General features: G+C 42.1%; 1 protein-coding gene across 1 annotated transcript in view; it reads right to left on the reverse strand.

Moving 5' to 3' along the window:
• The window catches only part of MCF2L2 (MCF.2 cell line derived transforming sequence-like 2), a 150,180-nt gene that overhangs the window by 110,279 nt on the left and 15,750 nt on the right, over window positions 1-24,151 (reverse strand). Inside the window, exons 2-5 of the mRNA XM_068405762.1 lie at window positions 23,515-23,598; window positions 13,025-13,139; window positions 4,946-5,036; window positions 3,601-3,720 (exon numbers count right to left, since the gene is read on the reverse strand). Of these exons, the coding sequence (XP_068261863.1) occupies window positions 3,601-3,720; window positions 4,946-5,036; window positions 13,025-13,139; window positions 23,515-23,598 (410 nt within the window). The remainder of the gene's footprint in view (window positions 1-3,600; window positions 3,721-4,945; window positions 5,037-13,024; window positions 13,140-23,514; window positions 23,599-24,151) is intronic.

Below are 24,151 nucleotides of genomic sequence, written 5' to 3' on the forward strand. Positions count from 1 at the left end.
GCTTCAGGTAAGCAGTATTACCTTTTGGCTACCACTGTAAATCTGGCAACACAAGTGGCTACACAAATAACATACGTGTATCTAATTACACCTTGTTGTTCTAGCAGCTAGAAAATACACCATGATTTCAGCAACAGAAAAACAAGATGTTAAGCATGACTAGAAATTTTAAGCCTTAGACTTTAATATATGTCAAATGTATTACTTCAGTCTGCTGTTTAAAGAAAGGATAACTGGCTATGCCTGTTAGAAGACTCCAAGGGAGCATAGTAAGGACACTTGCAAGCACTGTGGACAATGAGATTAGCACAGAGGTATGGAGGCAAGGGGATGTATGTTCTAGGTGACAGTGCTCTAGGAGAAGCCTTGAGAACAAACCTGAACCAGTTTTTAACTGATGTTTGTTACAGAATCGTTCTAGAATAATTCAGGTTGGCAGGAACCTCAGGTCTCTAGTCCAACTTCCTTTTCAAAGCTGGGTCAGCTGTGAGATTAAACCACATTGCTCAGGGCTTTATCCACCTGGGTCTTAAAAACCTCCATGGATTGAGACTGTACAACTTCTTTAGGCAGTCTGGTCCACTGCCTGATTATCTCTGTAGTGAGCAAGTTTATCCTTAGATCAAGTCAGAACTGCCCTTTTTCCATTTTATGTCAGTTACCTCTTGTCCTACAGAGCATGCACAACTTGGCTGTCATGCACATGACAGTTGCACAATGGCTGTCATGACCTTGACATTTGCACAACAACTGTCATGCACTTTTCTTTTAGGAAGATGTTTGTTTTAACCTAATACACTCAGCATGAGCCACAAAGCAAATATATTAATATTTCCAGCTATGGTGCTACACAACAGGGCACGGGTCTTCACCCTTCAGGCATCTCTGCAGGAGAAAGCCTAGGAGCAATCCAACATCCATCTAAGAAACCAATCTTACAGAGCATTAGCATCTCCCATACTTCTTGCCAGACTGAAGACAGCCACATTCAGAAAGCTAGAGAATACAAGAGTAGCAGTTTAGAAGAGGAGGGCCTGCATAAGCAGGTCAGCATGGAACACAGAGCTGCAGTGGGGTTGCTTCATGATGGGTTAGGCCATTTGAAAGAAGTCACAGTCTACAAAGGTCAAAGAAGTGCCTGCCATGGACAGATTATTCAGCCTTTGGTGTGCGCTATGAATATGCTTTAATTCCCTTCCCATGATGGGAGCTTCCTCAGGTAAATCTCTGGGTATTCCTTTTGAATTCTCAGATTTTCTCTCAGATGAACCCTGGGTTATCTCCAATATTCCTGTGTCTTGCTCCTGGGTAATGATATTTAATCAAATAACTATCCCAATAGAGATTTGCCTCAGGAGGTTTTATTAACCACATTCATATGTCAATAAGTCGTATAAATCCTGCATTTCTTTATTGTGTCTCGTTTATTATTTCAGCCTCTATTTCCTGCTCCTGTTTGATCTTCTGGCTTCTACTCAATCCAGTGTTGATTTAACCCAGCAAATCTATTTTCCTGAATATATTTGCAATCTGATAGCTCAGATAAGCTGTTTAACAAACATTTCCTTAACAAACGCGCACCTTATTCCTGAAGCCCCTTTTGAATGCTTATGTCCTGGTGCTGACTTGCTTATAGTTGCGATAGGAAATGCAACCCATCCATGGCCCAGTTATGACATTAATGTTGTCATCGTGCCTAACGCACAACATTAACAAACAACCTGCAAACAATTTAAAGGATGATGTTGGTATTAAAGATAGGTACCGATACCTAACTCCTTGAGTAAGGCTGTCTCCCATTGGACAAGAACTCTATGTCCCTGTTCTCACGCTTGGCATGTAGGATGCTATTTTCAACAGGGGCAAACCGATGCTGTTCCCAGTAACCTACCCATTCTGAAACTGGGCTACACAGGGGCATGCCCAGATGATCTTTTTAGGATGGGCTGCAAACACAGCTGAAAGGCCCCTTCAGAGAGCATGGCAGACCCCAGGAACTTAGGACACCTTTAGGACAACCCTAAGCAACTTACAATAGCATCAGGCATATGTGGACAGCCTATACATAAATCTGACAGGTTGTCTGCAGATATTTGAGCAGGAGGCAGGCAGATCTAGCAGCAAGCATATCATGCTCTTAGTTTTTGTAAGACTGTTCTCTAAGAGCTCTGTGGACATACCCAAGATGGCTTAAAATTTGAATGCCCAAGAAGACCCCAAACTAATCTCATATCTTGATTTTCCTGCCTGTAAGAAAGGTAAGTTACTATTTAATACTTGATGCAGTGCTTGACCCCTGCCTAGAATTAACCTCTCTTCCAACTTTGACAGTTTCAAGTAGCATTTGAAATGCAACACTGGCGTCAAACAGATTGCTAAAAGTATAGAAGATGCTGAATTGCTAGAAAATGCTAGTCCTTGATGAAGTCATCTCTTCCCGGGCTGCAGTCACTGGTACTACAGTTGCTATGGTAACAGATTGTGGCTTGTTAAATACAGGAACATCCATTTTTCAAGGCAAAATAAAATTAAAAGATTTTGTTTTGTAATCAAACATACATTTTTACATCAATTTTGCATTTTAATTACCAAAAAGCCACCCTTGCCAAACTACAATCAATGTTACCATTTAATCCACAATAACCAAATGAATATTCATGGTTCCTTTTCTGTATGCATTGTAATAAATGGGCTGCTGTCTCTTACTTCAGCAGAAGCATAAAGTGTCTTAAACACCTGAACTTTAAACCTAGGCATTGACAGCTAGAATTTGTTGGAGGAGAGCCATGGGTCTTTTGCAAAACAATATAAAACCACAAGCAAAATCCAAAGCAGTCATATGAAATCACTCTCCTAAAGTCATTGTGGAACACAGTATGAGTCTGTTCCAGGATGAAATACCATTAACAATCATCATTCAAGTTTATTTATAAAACACTTTGAAACCACATGCAAACATGCAGCTAGGAACAACTCCCAAAAGAGCTCTCATAGAATAATCTGAAACTTAAACTCTTTCAGGATTGATAATCTGCTTCAAATCACATTCTCATCAACCCACAGCATAGGCCAAGTGCATATAAAAAGAAGTAAAAAACAAACTTTGAATCTTGAGGGCATGGGGATCATAAGAGGCATTAAGAATACGTAGTGCTATGCAAGCACTTAACAGGGGCACTGTCAGATTGTCAGCAGTCATATGGATAATACATAAAATAGTGCGGAATTCGGCCCTAGCCTTTCACTGCTCTGTAGTCCTAGACAATTATGTTTGTCACTAGAGAGAGAAGACCTATCTGTGCCTACACCAGGGGAACAGCTCCACTGAGTTAAGATGTCAATACTTAAAACCAACTTCATTTTATAGCTGCACTGACTTCCACGTGGGAACATGTCCATTAAATACTGTGAAGTATCCATGGGTAATTAACTCTTTGGCATTACTGTTATATACACCATACAGATCCAGATCAAAGTCCCCAATTGCCACTTGCAATCAAATTTCAGTTACTGGGTTATGAGAAATTGCTGACACCTAAGAACTGCAGACATGGAGATAAAGAAAACACAAAGACCAAAAAAAAAAAAATGCATGCTTACCGGTACCTTCATTTTAAAGTCATCCCGATAGAGTTTAATGCCAATGTCAGCGATTGTCCTTTGGATAAAGCGGGAGGGTCTCAGGACAAACACCAGCTGCAGGTTTCCTGGAAATGCTCCCTGCAAGAAATATAGAACTATTAGAAGCCACAACTCTGCCTTACAGGAAGGCCAAGGGAATTTTCAGCCAACTGTTTCCTAAAGGGGGCAAAGCAGGTAGGACTTATTAAACCTTGCTCAGTCCAGCTGCTCATAGTATCAGCTGGTCCATTCAGCATGTGCTCATTGTCCCAATCTCCAAAGCCAACAGAAAGACCGGCCCATGGATTTTACTGCCCAGCCATACATTGCTTTCTGATATGGATTTGGCACAGAGCTCTAAAGTTTCTGTGCTAATGCCTTCCTCCTCCAGATCTGAACGGCATCAAGCCCCCTTTGCACTACCACACCATAGGTTTTTCCATTTTTTTAGGCTGCAGCCACTAGAGGGCAAAACTAGCTACCCACGTTGGACTTGGTGAAAGAAGCTGGTGGCACAGATGAATTCCCCAGGCTGACCTACCTTCTCACTCTGGAAAGGGTTTTTAATCTTTTTAACCTCACATGTTTTTCCCCTCACACAGGCACTCAACATATTCATCAGACATGGCCCTGTCTCCAACACCCAGCCTACGTCTCTCACGCACACCTCTGAGCTCATCAAGCATAAAAAAAAAAAAAAACAATTTCTAGAAGAGAACTGAGAATGAAAAGCAATTATGTCTAAATTCCTTGAAAGAACTTAAAGTCACCTTGGTCACCCTTCCATCCTACACCTCTGTGTATAAGCGCTTGCTCTTCACACAGCACGTGTTCCTGGTAATAGATGTATAAAATCAGCTGCTTTTATTAGCACTGAAAATCAGTGCTTAGCTCTTACTTTTGCAAATGAGATATAATAAGCTATTAAGAGTTTCTGACAGAGAACACTTACTACCACGCAAACACAAGTCTCTTGGGATCTGTTTCTTTCATAAGCAGGCCACATCATCACTCCTCAGTGCACAGCAGGTTACCTCTGTTATACTCTTCTAGGAACCAACTTCAAATTACTAGAATTTATATTGCAGTCAACCCAGCAAACAAGGAACTTGTCCTAATTCAGCAGTAAACAAAGCTGTGTAATTTGTTACTGCAGCTTCCTCCCTCTCTTATTTAACACTCATGAGCTTCAGGGCAGGGGAGAATCTGCATCCACAGCCAGAAAATGGGAGCTAAAAATGAGTCCTCAAGACTGTATCCTATCCTGAAGGTTCAGCACATAATTTTAATTTCTAGAAGATAAGTAACGAAAGCAAGGACTTACTGCTATCCGTGTCAGGGATGCCTTGACTGCACTCCATTTGTCCCGTCGTCTGTCTATGATGATGATGAATCCGATGCTGGCAGCCTCCAGACTGCAAAATAGATGAAATAAGTACACTGGGTTACATGGTGACACTCCCGTTCCAAGGAAGTGTATTGCAGCAAAACACAGCCTCTCTCAGATCACCCTCTAAGCCAATTATGAAAATGCAACGTACAGTGAAAGAATGAATATTTGGCTGAAATTCACATGAAAATGAAAACCGACAAATTTTCTCTCTCCAGCGTAAGGTTAGCAGCTTGCACAAAACATGAATATTTTATCTGCTAAATCTCTCAGCTGCTATGCTACTCTGCTGCCAAATCTAGTGATATGAATAGTTCAGGATCACGAATTACACTGCTGTATTAAAGGCAAAAACCTCAGATCTAGTTTTCTCTGCAAAATAACTCAAGTTATTAGAGACTCCACTTCAGTCTTCTTTCTCCAAGTATGCTCACATCTGACAGGGGCACTTAGCTCCAGGGAGTCAGTATCTCCCTACTGTCACCACCTTGCCTGCGTACACAATGCCCCAGGAATTCTGGTGGACAAAGCAGGAACTGAAGGGTTATATCTTGCCAACTACAAGCTGCTTCTAGGGTTGCAAGTCATTCAAAGGTATCCTTATAACATACTGGCTAGAATAACAGTTACTGTTCCTTCTCAGTACTCTTCAAGGAGGAACTATGAGGCACTGATTTGATGCTCTGTAGACCTCAAATATCCCATCCTCCCTCTCTCTCCCCCACTTTGATGTGCAGGGCTTCAGTGAGACTGCTCTACTCTCTGCCTTCCAAGAATGCTCAGAGTTGGAGAGAAGTCCTTGGAAGCTAATAAGCACACACTGAGGAAAATCTCCAGAAACTTCATTATAACAGAATGACTCAGTCATCTCTGGACAAACCAGAGGCAGCCAGAAAGAGTATAAATGTTGTCATAATTAAAGGACACACTGCAATCAAACATCTAATTACAGATTAAGATCAAGAGAAATTGTATAAAATATTTCCTTGACCCCTTTTCCATTGTTCCTACAAGAGGCATTCCAAGAACACCATTTTCATGGGTCATTTTGTGCAAACTCTTGTCAATAATCCACTGAAGAGCACCAACAATACCAAGTCTGAGCTTCTGCTGCAGCTCTGCAGGATCAAGAACAGTAACTTGGAAGACAAAGTGTTGTGCAAATCTGGGATACCATGCAAGTGTTCCTAATAGTTCATGCTGGTACTAGGAAAACTCGCTGAATTTCCCACGTCAATATTTTTTACAGCATTCCTCTGAGAGTTACAAAATTCAATGACAATAGATGACCTTTCCTCTTAAGTAGTGCAACATGCAGCTCTTTATGCAGGACAGAAAATGTGTTTGCAGCAGTGCCTCTCAAGCACAGGGAAGATAATTCACCAGCTTCTCTTTTTATATATATACAAATATATACATATCCTTCAATAGTCCGACAAGTGTTTCAAGGAAAAAAATGCCCAGCGTTCTGTCTATGGTTTTGCTCTGCATGTTACGAAAATAAGGTTCAGAGGAAGGCAACAAAGAAATTGTGTGTATTGCAGATTGTTACAGAAAGGGTATGAGAAACTAAACATAAAAGTCTCAACCTGGGGTCTTCCTAACCTACCCAAAAATCTGCATTGGTTTTATCAAACTGCTTCTGCTGATCGTGACCAAAAATAGCTTTGGAAATCTGGTAGGCATGAAAGGCCTGGGGAAATCAGCCTCAGCCTCCAGACCACCAGGTAGCATCCCTGTGGAGGGGCTGCCTGTCCTGCCTAATGGAGACAATTAGGATGAGGTCAGGCTTTTTCTCTCTGCCTTGACAACTGACGTTGCTGCATTATAGGTGGTGTGCCAGGAATTCTGGTTACATCTCAAACAGAGAAAGCTGGGGTAAACTTCCTGATAGTTTGGGAAATCAAAATAAGCACAAAGCCATGTGTCATTTTCCTCCTTTGCATGTGATACATGTCCAAAAAATTCTTTTTTGTTTAGTAATTTGCCAAGAAATGTTTAGGTCACTACAGAAAGAAAACAACTGCTAGAAATTGTAGGGTGCAAATGCATTTAGGAGTCAAAAGGGACAGGACAGGACAGGACAGGAAAGGAGGTTTTTTGTTTCTCTGTTCCCATTTAATCCCCCCAGCACAGCATCTCACTCCAGGTGAACCCCCACTCCTCTGCATCAGAGCTGCATCCACACTGGGCACGGTAGTCTCCCAATCCCTGTGCCAACAGCCACCCCAGTTACTCCATTTACTGCAGATGAACCTGGAAAGTACAAGCCCCCAATCCTCCAGCTAATACAACCACCACCCCAACAGGCAAAAAAGCCATTGAGAAGCTGTCAAACAGAAACACACTCTAAAAACCAGACTGATGTGGGTTGCACCCAGTTCCCTGGCCTAGGGAACAGGAGAACATCCAGTCAACACTGACTGCTGTCTGACCATCCAGTCCACAGAAAATTGGCTTGTTAAAGACAGGATCATACTCATTAACAAATACTTGAAGTCTCCTACATACTATCCAGCAGTTCAGACTAATCCAGAATAAAGTTTTTAAACATTTGATACTGATAATACTAACAGTTGTCACAATCCAGTGCTCCCAAAAACAATCCCAGCACCCTCGCTGGCCTCTTGTTAAAGCACAGACTCAAGCATGCTCTGGCCCATACAGGTGGGGGTTAGCTCTTCTGTTCACAGTTCTTCAAATGACCAGAGAAATGAGCAATCACAAGATGCATGTCCCACTTAGGTTTCTTTGCTCTTGCAGGGAACAGGATTTGATCCAAATATCTGGTTAACCAGAACAAATACAAAAAATGCTTGTTGTGACTAATTATTTCAAGAGATCAATGTTACAATTCAATATCCGTGTTGCTTACAGTGTGTTATTGAAACCAGTCTATTGTTTAGAACTAAGTTTTTAGTAATATGGTGAGATACGAAGAAGGAATTAAGTCAATGTAATTCTCCTTTCAACAGTTACCTGTTTAGATGACCTTGGAAAAGGATGTCTCTTTAATACGCTTTATATATTTTTGACAGACATGTTAATTTTTGAGAACCATGTTAAAGTGGCAGGAAAATGGGAATGACACAATCTGAATCAAATGGATCACCAAAATATGGCCTCTACTCCAAAGAACCAGAGAATATATATTGTAATCAGCAGTTAATTATGTACTCAGCTCAGGCTCATGCAACCAATTTGTAGCTGCTGAGTATCTCTCAGACAATAATTGGACACATAGAATCAGGTTCAAATTTGATACAGTTCCATTGAAACCAGCGATTTATAACAAAATGACCAAAGTAGGTGGGTTAGCTGAAGTTAACAAAATGCTGATGTTGGTCTAAAGAAATATATCATTCAACTAATATCAGGTTAATAAAAGTGAGAAAAATCTGTTCTTCACAAAATTTATGCTGTAGCCAAACCACAATTAACTTATATCCATAACCACCATATTCACACAAGCTGACTGCACATAGAAATTGCCTTGTTTTGCCCATCCACCTGGTTTGAGAGATCGACTAAAGGCTTTCTAAAAGGAGTGTACCTGGAGCACTGGAGGCCTAAAAGAATTTAGAATCAGACTCTTATAATCACACCTTGGTGAGCAAACTGCAATGGAAGTAACTGACAAGACAGCATCTGCCAAAAGCAACAAGTACAACTGTGATTTAAACAAACACCATAGAATTTGTGCCAAGTAAAACTTGCCTCTGTGCCTCAGAACTAACTCTTAAGTCCCATTTTAAAAAGTCCCTCAGAAGTCACTTAAAAATGGACCTTTGGTGTTTTTTGCAGTAATGTCCATGATCGAGTAGTTATTTTTTCCAGATGTTCTTCTGCATGGGGATTTGCAACAGCATAAAAGCATCCGGGCATCAGATGCAACAACAAAAATTAAATTAATAGATAAAAGTAACAAGAGTTTATGAAATACAGACAGAGACAAGAAAATGGAAGAGAGAAGCAGCAAAGGAATTTTCTCATGAAATTAGGCTTGGTGAGAATGGTCATAGGGGTGAGGAGAGCTCGGAATAGTGAACATATGGAAATAAGAACATTGCTTATCAGTTGCCACTGCAAATCACGGTGTTGCAGGCTAGTTAAAGAGACAGACTGAGGAAATGAACGATTAAATAGATACTTATATATTACTTGGATTTAAATATGAGAAAAGAGGAAAGGAAAGCAAAATATCATTAAGTGTGCAGTCTAGCTATGGTGGGGCACTACTGGCAGCTCTCTCCCTCCAAGACCAAGTGTTTGGACATCAGAAAACTCAAAATGGACCTGTAACCCTGACACAAAGGCTAGACCTCAGCCTTCTGCAATGTTATTCCCTGCTTTTCACCTTGATGTTCAGGATAGTATCAATCGTCTTCACTGAGATAAGCCGATGATATTTGTATGTTTCGTATTTTGTTTGGGTTTTTTTAAATTAGATAGGGCTGATTTAAGATCTAAATTTAGCCAGGGAAACAGAGAGAGTGTCAGCAAGTGATTCTATTTCAGTCAGCATACTGAAAGGAAAGGCCATACCAAGGTCTGAATGTCATTCAGCGCTAAGGGATGCACGCAGACAGACAGCCGTGGGAAGCAGCCTAGCCAAGATGGCAGCATCAGTGCAAGTGGATGTACAGCTGAGAAATCCCACTTGTGTGTGTATCCAGAGGAAGAAAGTTTGTTTAAAACAAACACTCACACAGACTCTATCAATGTTTACTCAGTGTCAGTACTGTAATATCTCTACCCTCATTATGGAAATGCATTGGGGTTTCTCCAGTTCTCTGAAAAGAGGGATTTGAAGACAATCCTGCACAGCACACAAACATCAAGCTTACCTCCAAATAAAATTCTGGCATATTTGCCTGGATCTACAGATGTCTGGCACAGAGGTTCCCTTTTCTTGAATGAAATATGTGCAATCAGTGGAGCTGTTCCATCCTCAGCTCTGAATTCAGGTTAGCCCTTGAACACTGATTTGAGGAGGCCAGGAGATGTCGAATTTTCTGACCTCTTGCGGAAGGAGAGAAGGGCATCTGTTTATCAAAGTAGTTCACCCACATCAATTGGAAGAGAAGGGAATTCTGGCCACGGAATAAAGCAAGTAAAAAAGGGCTTTCTGGAGCTATCTATCGTAAGTGTGCATGCATACAGGTATGCCTGTGCATACACCATGTTACTCAAGGTTTGTGGATGTGTATGTATGTAGACTCCTTTGGGGAGCACTCTCATGAGCAGTTGTTGAACCAGAGGGAAAATTAATCAGATTACAAAAGGCTCACTGGGCTGATCTTCCATCCTGGAGAGCAGTTCATGTTTTAAAGCCCAGAAGTGCAAGGTTTACTTAGAGCCCACCCCAAAATACCATGGTATGCCACAGCTGGTAAAGCAAGTTTACTCAGCAATATCAAAGACAAGTGCATGCCTGTGCATCTGAACAACAACATTTGCTGTCTATCTTTATCTTTTCAATGTTTTGTCATATGGGCACAGAAGATCAATCATTTCAGAGGGACTTAGAAAGTTACTAGCTCACTGAATGATGTCATCTGTGATCACAGATCTTATCTCCACAACTAGCATGAACCTTATGCTACAGGATACACAGAAACAGACACTACAAAAGACATATTCTCTCTACATTTGCCTGAAAAATGATGCTGATTTCTTCGGTTAACTGAGCTATGAACAAGGAAATATCTTCTATGATAAACAGGGTGAACTGCTTTTCAAACTATACCTCATTTTACCTGATTCATGGCCATATCCTTTGTAACTCTACAAGAGTTAGAGGCTATTCTCTTCTCTTAGTCACCTTGTTTGATACCTGCACATCTTCCTTGAGAATTAAAATAAAAGGTGAACTACTAGCAATGAAATAACATGTACAGGAACGCTGTTGTAACATAATACACACAATAGTACACAGTACAGTAGCGCTGATGAAAGTAACAAACGCAGTCCCTTTACTGCTTGCTGAGATGTATGACAGAGACACTCTCTGTGCATGGACCAGCCAACTGCAGATTAACAAGGCTCTGCTGCACCCAAACAGGTCCACTACTTATGTCACATTAAGACTGTACTTCATATAACTCTGTCATAAATCACATAACTAAAGCTTGCTGCTCAAGTTCTTCCTCTTCTAAATTAATACCTTTGTCTCTCACCATCTACATAAAGGGTGGCAAATTTCAAACAGTGACTCAAGAGATGCGGGCAATTTTTCTAAAAGTACTGCAACAAAGACTAGCAAACTCTCTGGAAAACTCACATCCCTACAGCGTGATCTATGATTGAACCTAAGAGTCAAACCAATGTACTGGTATGCAGAAAATGTGAATTCAAATCCCAGTCTGTCACTAACCTTGAACAGGTCATTTAAATCAAACTGAGGAGTCACTTACTCAACCCAAGTCTTGGTGAGCCTGTCTGTAGTGTAAGATATTACTTACACATACCTCATCATCTGTAAAATAGGCATATTGCAGCTCTCCTGACTTACAAAGTTTTGAAACTTAATTCATCATTCTTTGCACATTGCTCTGGCATTCCTCAAGGGAAGAGAAAACACAAAACTGATAAACTGAATCAAAGCAAATGTCCATCTAGCCCAATATGCTGTCTACAGTGTTGGTAGGTTGCAGATACTGAGGCAAAAGCAGAAGGAAAGTGAGACGGACAATCTTTCTCTGGGTGTGTTCTCTCAAGTCCCAGCATTAAGGAATATATGGAATTCTTCAGCCAGAGTTTGTATCTGAGCCATTGTGTTCAGCTGCCATTGACGGAGCTATCCTTCCTGAATTTGGCTACTTTCTTTTGAACCCGTCTGTACTTTTGGCTTTCACATAGGCTGAAGAAGCATAAAGCGTTTCTGTCTATCGTGTTGACAATGTAACGTGCTAGTTCCCCAACGTGTGACAACAATACTGTGAATCGGCCACCAGCATACCAAATACAAAGAACTGGCAAACTAGTTTTGTGTTTTTCTCAGCTGCTATTGCTGTTTTATTAACCCTGAAGCTGGTCATCCTCCCAGTCCTGAAGCTAGTGAAGAAATACATAAGATGGTTTCTCCTGGCAGAACAAAAGCCCTACAGAGAAGAGTGAAACAATGAAGCTGTTAAATTCACAGTGTGTGGTTTCTCTAAGCTTGCTTTGGCATGGGGAATACATGTAGGTGGAGCTGGAAAACTTCTTACTCAGACTTGAAGGAGGCACGTTTTCCCCTCATCATCCTCTAAGCACCTTTATACACAAGACCACAGGAAATAATAAATCCCTTCTGTGCTTCTAACTAGCACAAACAGCCATGGTCCACAGACAGGATCAGGGGACTGAAAAAATATTAAGCTCTCTTTTTGGATAAACAAAAAGTAATTCAGCAGACATGCCTTAGGGCATTTCCTCAGAGCAGTGGAAGCGAGTTTGTTTCACTCTCCTTGCACAGCTGCAGGCAAACAGCAAGGAAAACATCGTGGCTGTGGTGCAATCTCCCAATAAACGAAGCATCAGAAAGCACGTGGTGCTTGCCAGAATCCTGTCAACAGGGCACCTAGCTTGCTTTCTCAGAAAAGAGAAAGCTTGCACAGAAAAATGCACTCAGAGAATAAGCATTAACAGGACCTACATAAGCTTGGCTCCTTCCAAAGCTTGGCTCCTTCCAGATGCAACCCTTCCCTTGTTACCCAGTGCCCCTGCGAGTTTTCAACAAATGGCCCCTTTTAGCTCCCTTTTGATCTGCTATCTTTACTACTGCTGTTCAGATCTACACCTCCTCCCACCCAGTTCAAGCCCTGAACAGAAAACCTGTCCTGTGTGAAGACTGCTTTGCTATGCAAATGACCTAAGTGGCTCCTAGGGCCTCCTGTACATAGGAAAGTTTCATACTGACTGGATGGATGCAGAGTCACAGGTACATCCTGGTAGCACCACTAAAAGCAGTGAGCCACTGAGGAAGTAAAGCTCTCTAAGAAATCAACAGACATTTGTGCTTAGCCTCACCTGGGAATGCTGGTTAGATATGTGACCACATTCAGAAAATCTTCATCGGGTATGTCACTGAATCCTGCAAATTCTGGAAAGGTTATAATGGGTGCCCCATCCTTCCCTCTTCCTCCTGCAAGAGAGAGTTTGTAAAGATTAGAGGGTGATTTTATGCCTTTGGACAGACTGGTCAGTACTCAAATGGGAAACACTGGCACATCCCTCATTGAAAAGCACCCAGATCCAGTACATATGTGATCGGCTTCCCATTTGATATTATAACTCATTGTAGTTTCATTACCTCAGTTTACTCCAGCTGAGATTCTAGCCTCTGTTGTTTATTCTCAGCTTTTTCATGAACCTTCTGCATAATTCTGATTAAGCGTTTTCTTTGGGTTTTGTTTCCCATTTCGAAATAACTTCTTGTGATAATATTACATTTCCCTACGTAGAGGTACAACACTCTCTGATTCCTTCTAGGCATTAAAGGAAATGAAGTAATAGAGCATACAAGCTTTGAATACACACACGTAACCCATGACACAAGCCTAGGACCAATCCAGTCTTAGGTCTTTCCTTAACAAAAAAACGCTCAAAGTGCACAGAGTATTTAAACAATGAGTTTTGCTCGTCTTGTTTATTTGCATCAAACCTCCGTTAAATACAAAAGGAAGGTCATAAGCAGCAAGGTCAAGAAGAGTCCCCATCTGAGGGACTCCCTGATCCAAACAGCAGTATTCAAACTCTGGTGGAGCTACAGGAAGCAGGGAGCAGAGTCCCTCAAAAGTCCCTTATCACAGTCCTCTTGACACAATGCTCAGCTCTAGGAGATGTTGTAGAACACAGCACAAACGCTGTTTACTTGCGGGACCAGTCTTAACTTGGTTCTGCTAATAACTTTGGGCGTCACTCAAACCACACAGACGTTAACAGGATTTTTCCCACCAACTTGGGGTTGTTGTGAGAGGGAGACAGAAAACTACTTTCCTCAAGGAAAATATCTAATAAATTATCCCATTAGGAGCATGGGAGGAAAGAGAGACTCAGGGAAAAAACATGAGTCCTCATTCTTCAAAAGTACCCTGTAAATCCCCATAAATGAACCCTATTTCCAGGCTGCTCCCATAGACCTTTGCCTTTCCCTGCTGATAACCACAGCTGATGCCACAAACCAGTTGCTACTGCTCCTGTTTTAGTGGTCATTGCAGAGAGGTGCTCCAGTGATTTCTAGCTATTTCCATGTAGAGTGGTCAGCCCCTTGCTAGTCCTGATTGTGCCTCTGCCCAACCCTCCCAAACTCCGTTGGATTATTTAAGGTCCCTTCTGTGCTTTCCAGCCATGGAGAGCTGGGACACTGAGGAACACAATGTTTGCATAAAGTAAAAGTGAGAGCTCTAGAAAACAGGAATTTTGAACAAGGAAACTCTTTTCCTTCTTGATATCTGGTAATGTGATGGCTTTGTCAGGACACCACCTTTAGCCCCTATTTTCCTTTCTGAAGGTTAATTATTGCTTTAATTACATCTGAAAATGACTCAGTTATGTTAGATCACAGAATCACAGATCATCCACTAAACTCATGCTGCTAGGGAGAAAACAGGCTTACAGAGATTCAAAAGGCTATCAGTATTCCTTCTTTGCATTTTTGGCTATCATTCACACTGCACCGCATTGGTTTTCAAAAGCTGAGCAGAGCCACGGCCTCCACATTGACCTCCACATAGGCCTTGGGATAACGCCAAATGCTGATGCATGGCAGCTTGATCTCAGGGCCCTCTAGCTGCACTATCTGCAGACTATGCTGTCATGCAAATTTAGTCAGACTTTTCCCAGACCGTTTGCTGCACTCTAGAAACCAGGAACTCCAACCAGCAGGCACCCAGGATGGTTTGTTACAGATTCTTAGTGACATCTCCTGGACACAAGCAGTAACGGCCAGGAAAATGAAATAAGCTTGTCTGCTTCTTGCAGAGTTCAATTCATGCCAAGGTATTTCATAGATGGTACCTCGTATGCATTCACATGGTTCCTGGGCACCACGCTTTCCCATTCACATATTTCAGCTACGTGAAGATACTCTAAATGGGGGAAATGTAGTAACCTGAAATACTTTGGTTTAAAGCAGCAATATTTGCCCCTGGAGGATAAGATAAAGATTCCCCTGAATCGCTTCCTTCAACACCTGATAGTTTACCTGCAGTTATACTCAAGATTTCTCTAAACTACAAGTTTCACATGGCACTTCTAATGCTCCTGCTGACCAGGGTCCTTGTGTCCCTTGTTTTCTCTTTCTCTTGCATCCACATTCATACACGTGCTCTTCTTCCTCTGGCCTCTTTTCCCCAAGCTAGATGAGGCAGGCTGATGACACACTGTATGTATGTGGATGTGTGTTTTTGTCATAGGATCTTCTCCTATAAAAAGCCATCCAAGGAATGAATGTCTGCTAGCAACAAATCTAGAAAGACACTTAGGAGCAGCCTCAGACTGAGCATTCAACTTAAGAGCCAGGAGCTCCTTGCCTCTGAGTAGGCCATACATCCTTAACAGCTCTTAGGCTCAATCTCATTCTCCACGATGAAGGTAGCACTTACTGCTGCAACCAAGACAGAAGAACGCTCAGAAGGTTCTTGAATACAGCTATATTTCAGACAAGGAAATAAACGAGGAAACCCTCAGTTCCTGCCATACCATGAAATTAGGGTGAAGTTTGAGACAGTTTTGTGATCAGAAGTTGTTAAGTACTATGACAAGGAGAAAGCAGGAATGGCTGAACGTTGGGTGACAACTAATAACACAAATATGTTAGGAATGGGTTGTTCCTGCCCATATCTGAACCTTGAGCAGTAGTTGGGTTACAGGGGAAAACGATCCGTATCCATTTATCCATATATCTAGCAAGATATATGGATAGATATATCCAAGGCAAGGTAACAGCAGTGGATGTTAAGGGATATAAGGGAAGTTCCCCTTATATACCAAGGGTGTCTGGAAAACTCTCCTCCGGATGAGAGCGCAGTTCCATACATGTAATGTTAATGCCATTTTTTTTCATGACATTAAACCAGGATTTGCTGCAGTATGCAAATTTCCACAGAATGTGAATTGCCAAGCTGCAGCCCTTTTTTTCCTAGGCCATCAAACTTGCTTTCCAGGGAGTTGCCACTAGATTTCTTCCAGTCCCTGAAATACTTTAACTGTCTGCTCAATGTCTTGGAAGGGCAGAGAGCACAAACTGAAAACCAACAGGGAGAGTCTTCAGTCAGTTCCACAGCCTTAAGGACTAAGTGCGTGGAATTTGGCCCCAACGACTCTCTGTATACGATCCTTGTACTTGCTGGGACTGTTCATAACCCCCATGTTCCTGCGTATCACTTGCAAAAACAGTCAATTGCTGCACAGAAAATTTTACAATCCATCATAAGTAAGCCAGACAGGGACAGAACAAGATCCAGCAGCTCCACAGGAGGTCAAAAGAAAAAAATAGTCCTCAAGGAAAAAAAAAAAAAAAAAAGACGACATTTTAAGTAGAAAACGAGGGCAGGAGGAGGGAGACAGAAAAGAAGTGCTGAACAGGGTGAGCCACATGAACACAGCACAGAGCTGAGAGGGTTACATTAGGGCTAGCTGAGGCACATCTGCTCTATTCAGCAGTGTCTGTGCAGGAAGATAATGGGGCCCAAGGACTGCAGGGAGCAAAGGAGCTTGAAAAGCCAAAGCAACATGAGGCACAAGCTGAGATAAAAGGCCTCATGGGAGAAGCAAGCAATAACTTGAGTTTAGTGCAGTCAGAAGGAGAAACAAAGATACACTGAAAAATAGAAATCGGGAGCATGGCCATGCCTGTCAGCTGTCTTCATGCAATGCACAGGCCTCTGTCTCGCTGACTTGCAGCTCCTCCAGGCGCCATTAGATGCCACTCTGCAGCACTCTGCAAGGGACGCACCCACCTCCAACACCTTCTGGCAGCTCCAAGTGCTGGTGCCAGTCCAGGGAAAGAGCAGCGGGTGGCAGTGGCCGTTGCAAGCAGCAGCCACAAGAGCTGGAGGTTCAGCTGGCAGGAGGGGAGGCTCAGGGCTATCCCCTGGCTGAACTAACATGAGGCTCACTCCTGACCCTGCCTTAAGGGAGCCAGGCCATCTCTGGCAGTCTCCCATGGGTCACTGCTCCTCTGTCAGACCCCAAGCTGCTCTGTCACAGCTAGCCCCAGTTTTGCCTGGAGAGGAAACTCAACCAGATTTTGTCTACCATCTCCTGATGCAGACCTGAGCTCCCCAGCCAGGCAGCACCCAAAAACACAACACACACTGCCACTCTGATTCAGCACCATCAGTTTCCTTCAAGAGGTTAGTCTCCTTTCTGCTCTCTACGTCTGCAGAGAGCAAGCTGCCTTGCATCCAGCCCAAACTCATTGTGTCAAATATACGGACATACTGCTGCTTGGGGAAGGAAGTGCATTCCAATTAAAGAGCTTGACGTATGATCAGAGGTAAGTTATCAGCAAGCAGTTAAATCATTTGCATTCAGGGTCACACACAGAGACGCATCGAACTCAACTTGAAGCACAAATGAAGCAGACAGACAGCTTCAGCAGGAGTTGGATAAGAAGGCGGCTGGACTGCCTGGAAAAAGGCAAGACTTAAGAGGAAAAGATTACAGTCAGCTTGACGTTCTGCCTGGTTCGCCGCTCAGAATGACAGCATCCCTTTCCTCCGCTTCCTGGGCACTTTCCTTATTTTCCACCCCAGCTTCTTGCTCAACTTTTCCTCCTGTCTTGTGGCCCAACTGTAAAGGGAGAGGAAGAACCTGAGTGACAGGACAGAAGTACAGAGTGAATGTGGAAGGGAAAGAAAAGCAGGAGAGATGGTGCACAAGCTGCATGAGGGTAGGACAAGACGTGGTAATGGGACCATCACTCACTCTTATGTGTGCCAATTTCCCAAGTCCCAGGACACAAAGCAGCATTCATATTTGCTCCTATTAGACAGGCTTTCCAGCTGCCAATGCAGCCTGGCTAGCTGTTGCAGTGAAGACGGGGCCAGAGTTCAGCAGTGGCAACAAAACAGCTGAAGTATTTGGGGGAGAATGGGATATGGCAGCAGAGAAAATTTAATTTTGCTTTGCAGTGTAAAGGGTGTGATTGACAAATGAGGTGTGACTGCTGAATTCTGAGAGCTCTCTCAGTTACAGTTACATGTTGGTATGACTGATGTAAAAGCAGCAAGCAATCACAACTGCAGGCGAAGTTCCTGGACACGATGGGGATCCTAGGAAATTTCCCACTGCACAGTTCTAGCCCACCTATGCCTCCTGTCCAGGGACCAGAGATATCCATGGTTTAGACACTCAGGGGCTACATTTAAGTCCTGTTGCATAGCCAGCAGCTCTTCTTGTAACACCAATAGCTAGATTTGTAAAGTAACATCTAACCAGAGTTTACCAAATATGCTGAATCCCTTGGGAAAAAAAAAAAAAAAGAAAAAAAAAGAAAAAGCAAACCACAAACAGGCTATGGGCAGGAGAAGTTCCAAAAGTCTGTCTGAAAGTTTACAGTGCACACCTCCCCAAGCCTGCCAGACACCAACTCATCAGTTAGTATTGGAAAGTTTTCTTTCAAATTTTGCTGACACGTGCAGACTAACTGCTTGGGTCTGCCCACATGCAGAGAACTCCCTTAGTCAGAGCAGACCTGAGTATAATTCATCTTCTGGGTCAGACAGTTGAAGGGTTCAGTCATATCTTGGCTGAAGTTTCACTGCCTGGGTCAGCTTTTGCTTTTTCCGTGCTCTCTTGTTTTGCTTTTCCATGTTGATTAAGGGTTGTGAATGCTGAATTTCTCATTAAAGTTAAATCATGCTTCCTGGGTCTAGATTTTTACACAAGCTCCAAACTGTCCTTTTGGCAAGGTCAGGCCAGGTTTTCCAAAAGGCTCAGTTTAAACAGGAAGCAGATGGTCAAATACCCCCCGGCTTTGGAAATTAAATAAACTGGCTTCTGAATCAGTTACCGTTTTCAGATATAGTCTCCCATCCACTGAAGTCCATTGACTTAACAGGATCAGAACACAAAGAAAATGGATCTTTGCTAATACACTTTGTGACATTTTGTCTAATAAATTCGTGATTTAGTAACAGGATCCATTATTGCTGCAAATGGCAGATCGGGCTCTTTGACAGAGTAATTACAGATAAGAACGGGTTGTGAAGCTGAAGATAAAAAGGGAGGGGGTAGTAGTAGTTACAAGAGCAGATTGGTACAGTGGGTTATTGTCCAGCAGGACAGGAACAGTATTTTACCAGTGATTCTCCATTCTTCAGTAAAAACTGGTGTGTGTTAGAATAGCCAGGTTTTCAGTAGTACCCGACTTTGTGATCTAGTTCCCTTAACAGTGACAGGAAACACACAAACATAGTTGTCCACTCCTATGTTGTCACAGCTGTAGTCCCATAACTGGGAGTTTTCAGGGGAAGGAAAGAGGCAGTAGTGGTTTCAAAACTAGAATTTAACCACAAAAACCAGCATTCCCACCAGATCTCACAAGCTAAACATGGCTAGAGCAGCATGTGGAAAAAGAGATGACCAAAGTAGAACTACGTGATTAAGGACATCGTCACATTACACTGCAGCCTTTTCCATGTCCACAGCAGACCAGGGAAGGCTTGGGAGAGTTTCCCTGTTCCTGTCATGGACAGTACAGTCTTGGTTAGTCTGGTAGCTAGAGGGCCAGGACAAACAGGAGACTGCCAGTACCTAATACATTCATTATAACTAGACCCTGACACAATCAAACACCAAACTCGCTAGACTTGTTACATAATTCCTACCATCTGCTCAGAGACTGAAAGACAGTCAGATCCTCTTCTAAGGAGTTTGTAGACAGCAATAGTAAAGTGTTTCTAACGAGTAATATCCAGATAAAACAAAGAGCCTTTGACTTCAATCCTTCTACTCTTTCTTTTCTGCTTTACTGCAAGGGAATATTACCGTTTCACTACATCTGCCTCAGCTACAAGCTGTTAATAAAAATTTGATATTAACCAAATAAATGTTCATTTATAACAAACTCTGCAACAGTAAACAAGTTACTTTCATTGTCACTGGACAAATGGATTGGGGGTCCACAGGACTGAACAGGAGAGCTCAGAGCTAGAGGCTGTACAGTAGCACAAACCAGACTCACTGCTAACATCCTCCGAGCTCTGCATACGCATGCATGGAAGAGGTGGCTAGCTGCCCTCTGGAGGCTGCAGCCTACAGAGTGAAAGAAAGAACCCCAACTAGAATACATCAGCATATACCATTTTTATGAAGTTGTTCAGAAAAACATATTATATGCCCAAAACACTCCACAAGTAAGATGGGAGCATCTTTTACTGCCCATGGTGATGGGGCCAAAGAGCAGAGGGTTTTTTTTTTCAGACAGTGGGTATCGAGCTGGAACGTATCAGCATGGAAAACCAGGAAATATGCTAAGATTTTCAGTCTCCATGTAGGCAAACACCGACGCACCAAATTATTTGTTGTTGCCTGTGCCTAATGAAAAGCAGCATGCTTCAAGGAAAAGCTGCAGAGCTGGTTGGGAAAAAAAAAATCTAAATCAAATGAGGTCATTTATGTGTGAATTACTTTAATAAGTTAAATGAGGCAGGACAGTGCTCAGATCTGTTTTCATTGGATGAAAAAAAAAAAAAATCAATCTTTTGCTAGAAGAAAAAGAAAGTTACACTTATTTAGAGAAATGCATTTTGAAAAGTATAGTCATTTCTGGCTTGTACCTAAACCTCAGTTTGCAAGGGGTAATTAAGGGGCAGTATGACCCTTTACCTATGACCCACCAGTGGCCACCAACAGAATAAGATACTGGGCTAAAGGGACCTCCGAGCAGATGATTTTATGTTCACGATCTTCTTCACAGGCTGCCATGGGGATTTTGGAGTCGAGGCACCCAGGTTTCCAAATTTAGCTGTAAACTTCAGACTGAAATCAACTTAGAAACTATGAACTATACTGCCCTGTTTCTTATTAGGATACTGTTTCTGGACTGTACCAAGGAGATTTTAGATAAGCCTGAAATTCTTCAAATGGGGTTTGTTATGTATGCAGATGGGGGCATGAAAGACCTTTTCATTCACTTTTGGTATTTGTTATTAGCACTTGTACGCGGATGAACCAGTTTTTTTGCCGATCCCTAACAAACAAGGCCCTCAGCCCTGCCTTCTATGAAGAGTTATATCCAAAGTCTTTAAGCACTTTAAGTTTAATCTTATTTAAACATCTTTCTCATCACTTCCAAGAATAAAATAATTAGACCAAATGTGAAGAGATGAATTTGCTAAAATAGGAGGTGAGAATACAGGCACTGCTGAAATTATGAGTCCATAAAGAAATATGAAAACGCTTTTTAATATTTACCCTTGACATTTCCGTACCATGTTCAATGTTCTACCTGGAACTGGAAATGGGTTTTTCTTCCTGTTTAGTAAACCACTTTCCACAAGTTGCTCATTACATGCCATATATGGCTTTTATTAATGGTCTCAAATGTTGCAAGGTAATTGGGTTTAAGAAAAGCAGTCCTCCACATTTTACTGGTTAGGCATTGCACATGAGCCATTGAATTCTCAACATGCATGATCTTCTTTACACTGATATAAGTATTTTCAGGCATTCATATATCAGATAAATCAAAAGCCTTGAAAACAATGTTGGGTTCAGCAGCTCTGCATGGCTGGTGAGCAGAAAAAGCAAGCAGAGCATTCTAGAGAGACCAGCTGATAAGTGTTTTCTTGCTTACAAAGAGTAGACAAGCATCCCAGTTGTGATCTGACTGAAGTTAACATCAAGACCCAAAAGGAGTTGAACAGTGATTAGATTCCCTGTTCCCTTCCTTGTATTTAGAATAAAGTCAGTTTAGCACTCATAAAAGGGATCTGAGTGGCATTCCTGAAGCAGTTCTTTTAAGTGAGGGTTGGTTTCAAACTTGACAACAGCCCCCAGGTTAAGAGACTGTCATCTCCCACCCATCAGTCACTATTTTTTTTGTGTTAAGCAGTTAGCACAAAGGGAAAGGGGTGCCCAGCTCTCCCTGACTACCTCATGCTTCCGAGACCTTGTTGTGGCATTTGTGCATTGAAATCCCTGGCAGCTGGGTGTGGAGCACTTAACAATAATACCAAGTTACTCACTATCCTCTCCAGTTTGGCATGGCAGTGCTATAGTAAGCACATGGTACGCAGGCGAATGCCTGGACAGCCAAAGGAGAATACTGCAACATTACCCCACAAAAATTCTCTTTGGATAGATGCTACACCAGCATTTCCTAGTTACCCTTCACTGAGCATGATGGTGCAATGCAAAAATGTTTGCGCAATTTCATGCAGTTGCTGACACTGTTCTGCATGGAGGTCTGTGTTTATTAGGAATTCTAGGAAGATGTGACCCTGAGATGCTTTACTGCAGATGAGAAGGCAGCTAGTTCCATCTCTGCTCAGTCACTATTCTCTGCCAGATGCAAAACAGTTCGTTATTGAACTTATGAAATTGCCACAAGATGCTACCTAGAAACCTCCAAAATCAAGTTTTAATACTCAGAGCCCCATAAAGAATTCTGAGTAACTTAAGATTTGGATTTTATTTGGCAGCTTGGAGTGTACTTAAAAACGTGAAGATGCAGCAAGGATTGGGCCTGCTGAGTTGATCATTTGCAGAGCTGGGTCTGTGTGCCCAGTGTTCCTCTCCACCATGCAGAGAGGCACAGGCTGTCCAAGAGTACCTTATTATGACCATCTCAGTATTTTGAGCAAATTCATGATACTTCACTGTGTGTCTATGGGGAAGAAGGAAAGCAAATTCTTAATTTCCTTATTTGCATAACAGGCGGAAACAGAGACAAAAGGACTTGCCAGAGGCCGTACAGTCAACAGCAGAGGCCATTTTAGGAGCCAGATAAGGATTTCTCTTCTACAATATCCGAAATAAGTGTATTAAATAATTTGGCAAATATTTCAATATCAGCTGTTTATTCGGGGCAGGAACTGCATCACTTTGTGTGATTGCAAACTTCAGGAAAACAAAGGAATAAGTAATAATCAAATCTTGAAAAGATTAGAACCTTACACTTTAGAAATGAATCACTTCTAAAACAAAGGCCAATGAGGAAGAGGGGGAAGGTCATGAACAGCTCCCTGATAGACTAAAATCTTTTCCCACAAACAAGATGCTTGGACATTGTGCAAAGATATGTACAGAAAGATTTGTTTAATTTCTTACCCTCTAAACCTCTTCTCCCCACCCCACTGCGGAGAGCATGGAAAATTAACTTGCCTTAAGAAAAACAAGCATAGCAAGTTGGCATTTATCAGTTGCACACTGTGAATGTCTCATTGTAACCGCACTTTTCATTAGCAATATAAAAATACTATTGCAACTGCTGTACAGAGCTGAACGGTGACAGTCAGCATGACAGATTCCAAGAGAATCCCAGAGCGTGATTACCAGCAACTTCTTACCTGACAAGATAGCAAATTGCCTGTGGAGCTGCTCTATTATATCCACTGCAACCAGCGGCCGTATCTCCTGCTGCATGATTTCATCTGCACAAGTGAAAACAGAAACCTTCAGTGAGTTAATAAAACCTTAATGACAATTTTTCTATCCTTCAACTACCCAGCAAAACAAAGATGACACTCAAAGGAAAAAAGCCTGGCTTGACTATTGTCTCAGAAGTTATGACTGTCATGGAGAAGTTTATGATACTTACAGAGTCTCATCTTCAGCCTACTTACTTTATCTATCACCTTGTGATTTCAGAGAGAGCTTTTCATAAACCAGCTTCAGTAGATTTGCCAGAGCGTGTCACAGGTTTTCTCAAGCTGACAGCCTGCTCCTTACTACTTCATGTTCCATATTAAGCCACTGCATTTGGCCTCCCACATAAAGCAGCTTTTCAGTCTTTGAAACAGTAAATTCTATTTCAGACACAGTGCCATGTTCCACCCTGAACTCCCTGGTCTCTGCTTGAGGACTTTGTGTAACCAGCTAATCCAGAACAGTTTCCTTTGCTGATGCTTTTTCCGCTACAAGCAAATACACAGCAAAAGGAGGAAATAAGGGGCTGTGAGGCTTGCTTCTTGTGAAAACAAAGCC

This window comes from Nyctibius grandis, chromosome 8, assembly GCF_013368605.1.
Source record: "Nyctibius grandis isolate bNycGra1 chromosome 8, bNycGra1.pri, whole genome shotgun sequence".
Classification (NCBI taxonomy): domain Eukaryota; kingdom Metazoa; phylum Chordata; class Aves; order Nyctibiiformes; family Nyctibiidae; genus Nyctibius; species Nyctibius grandis.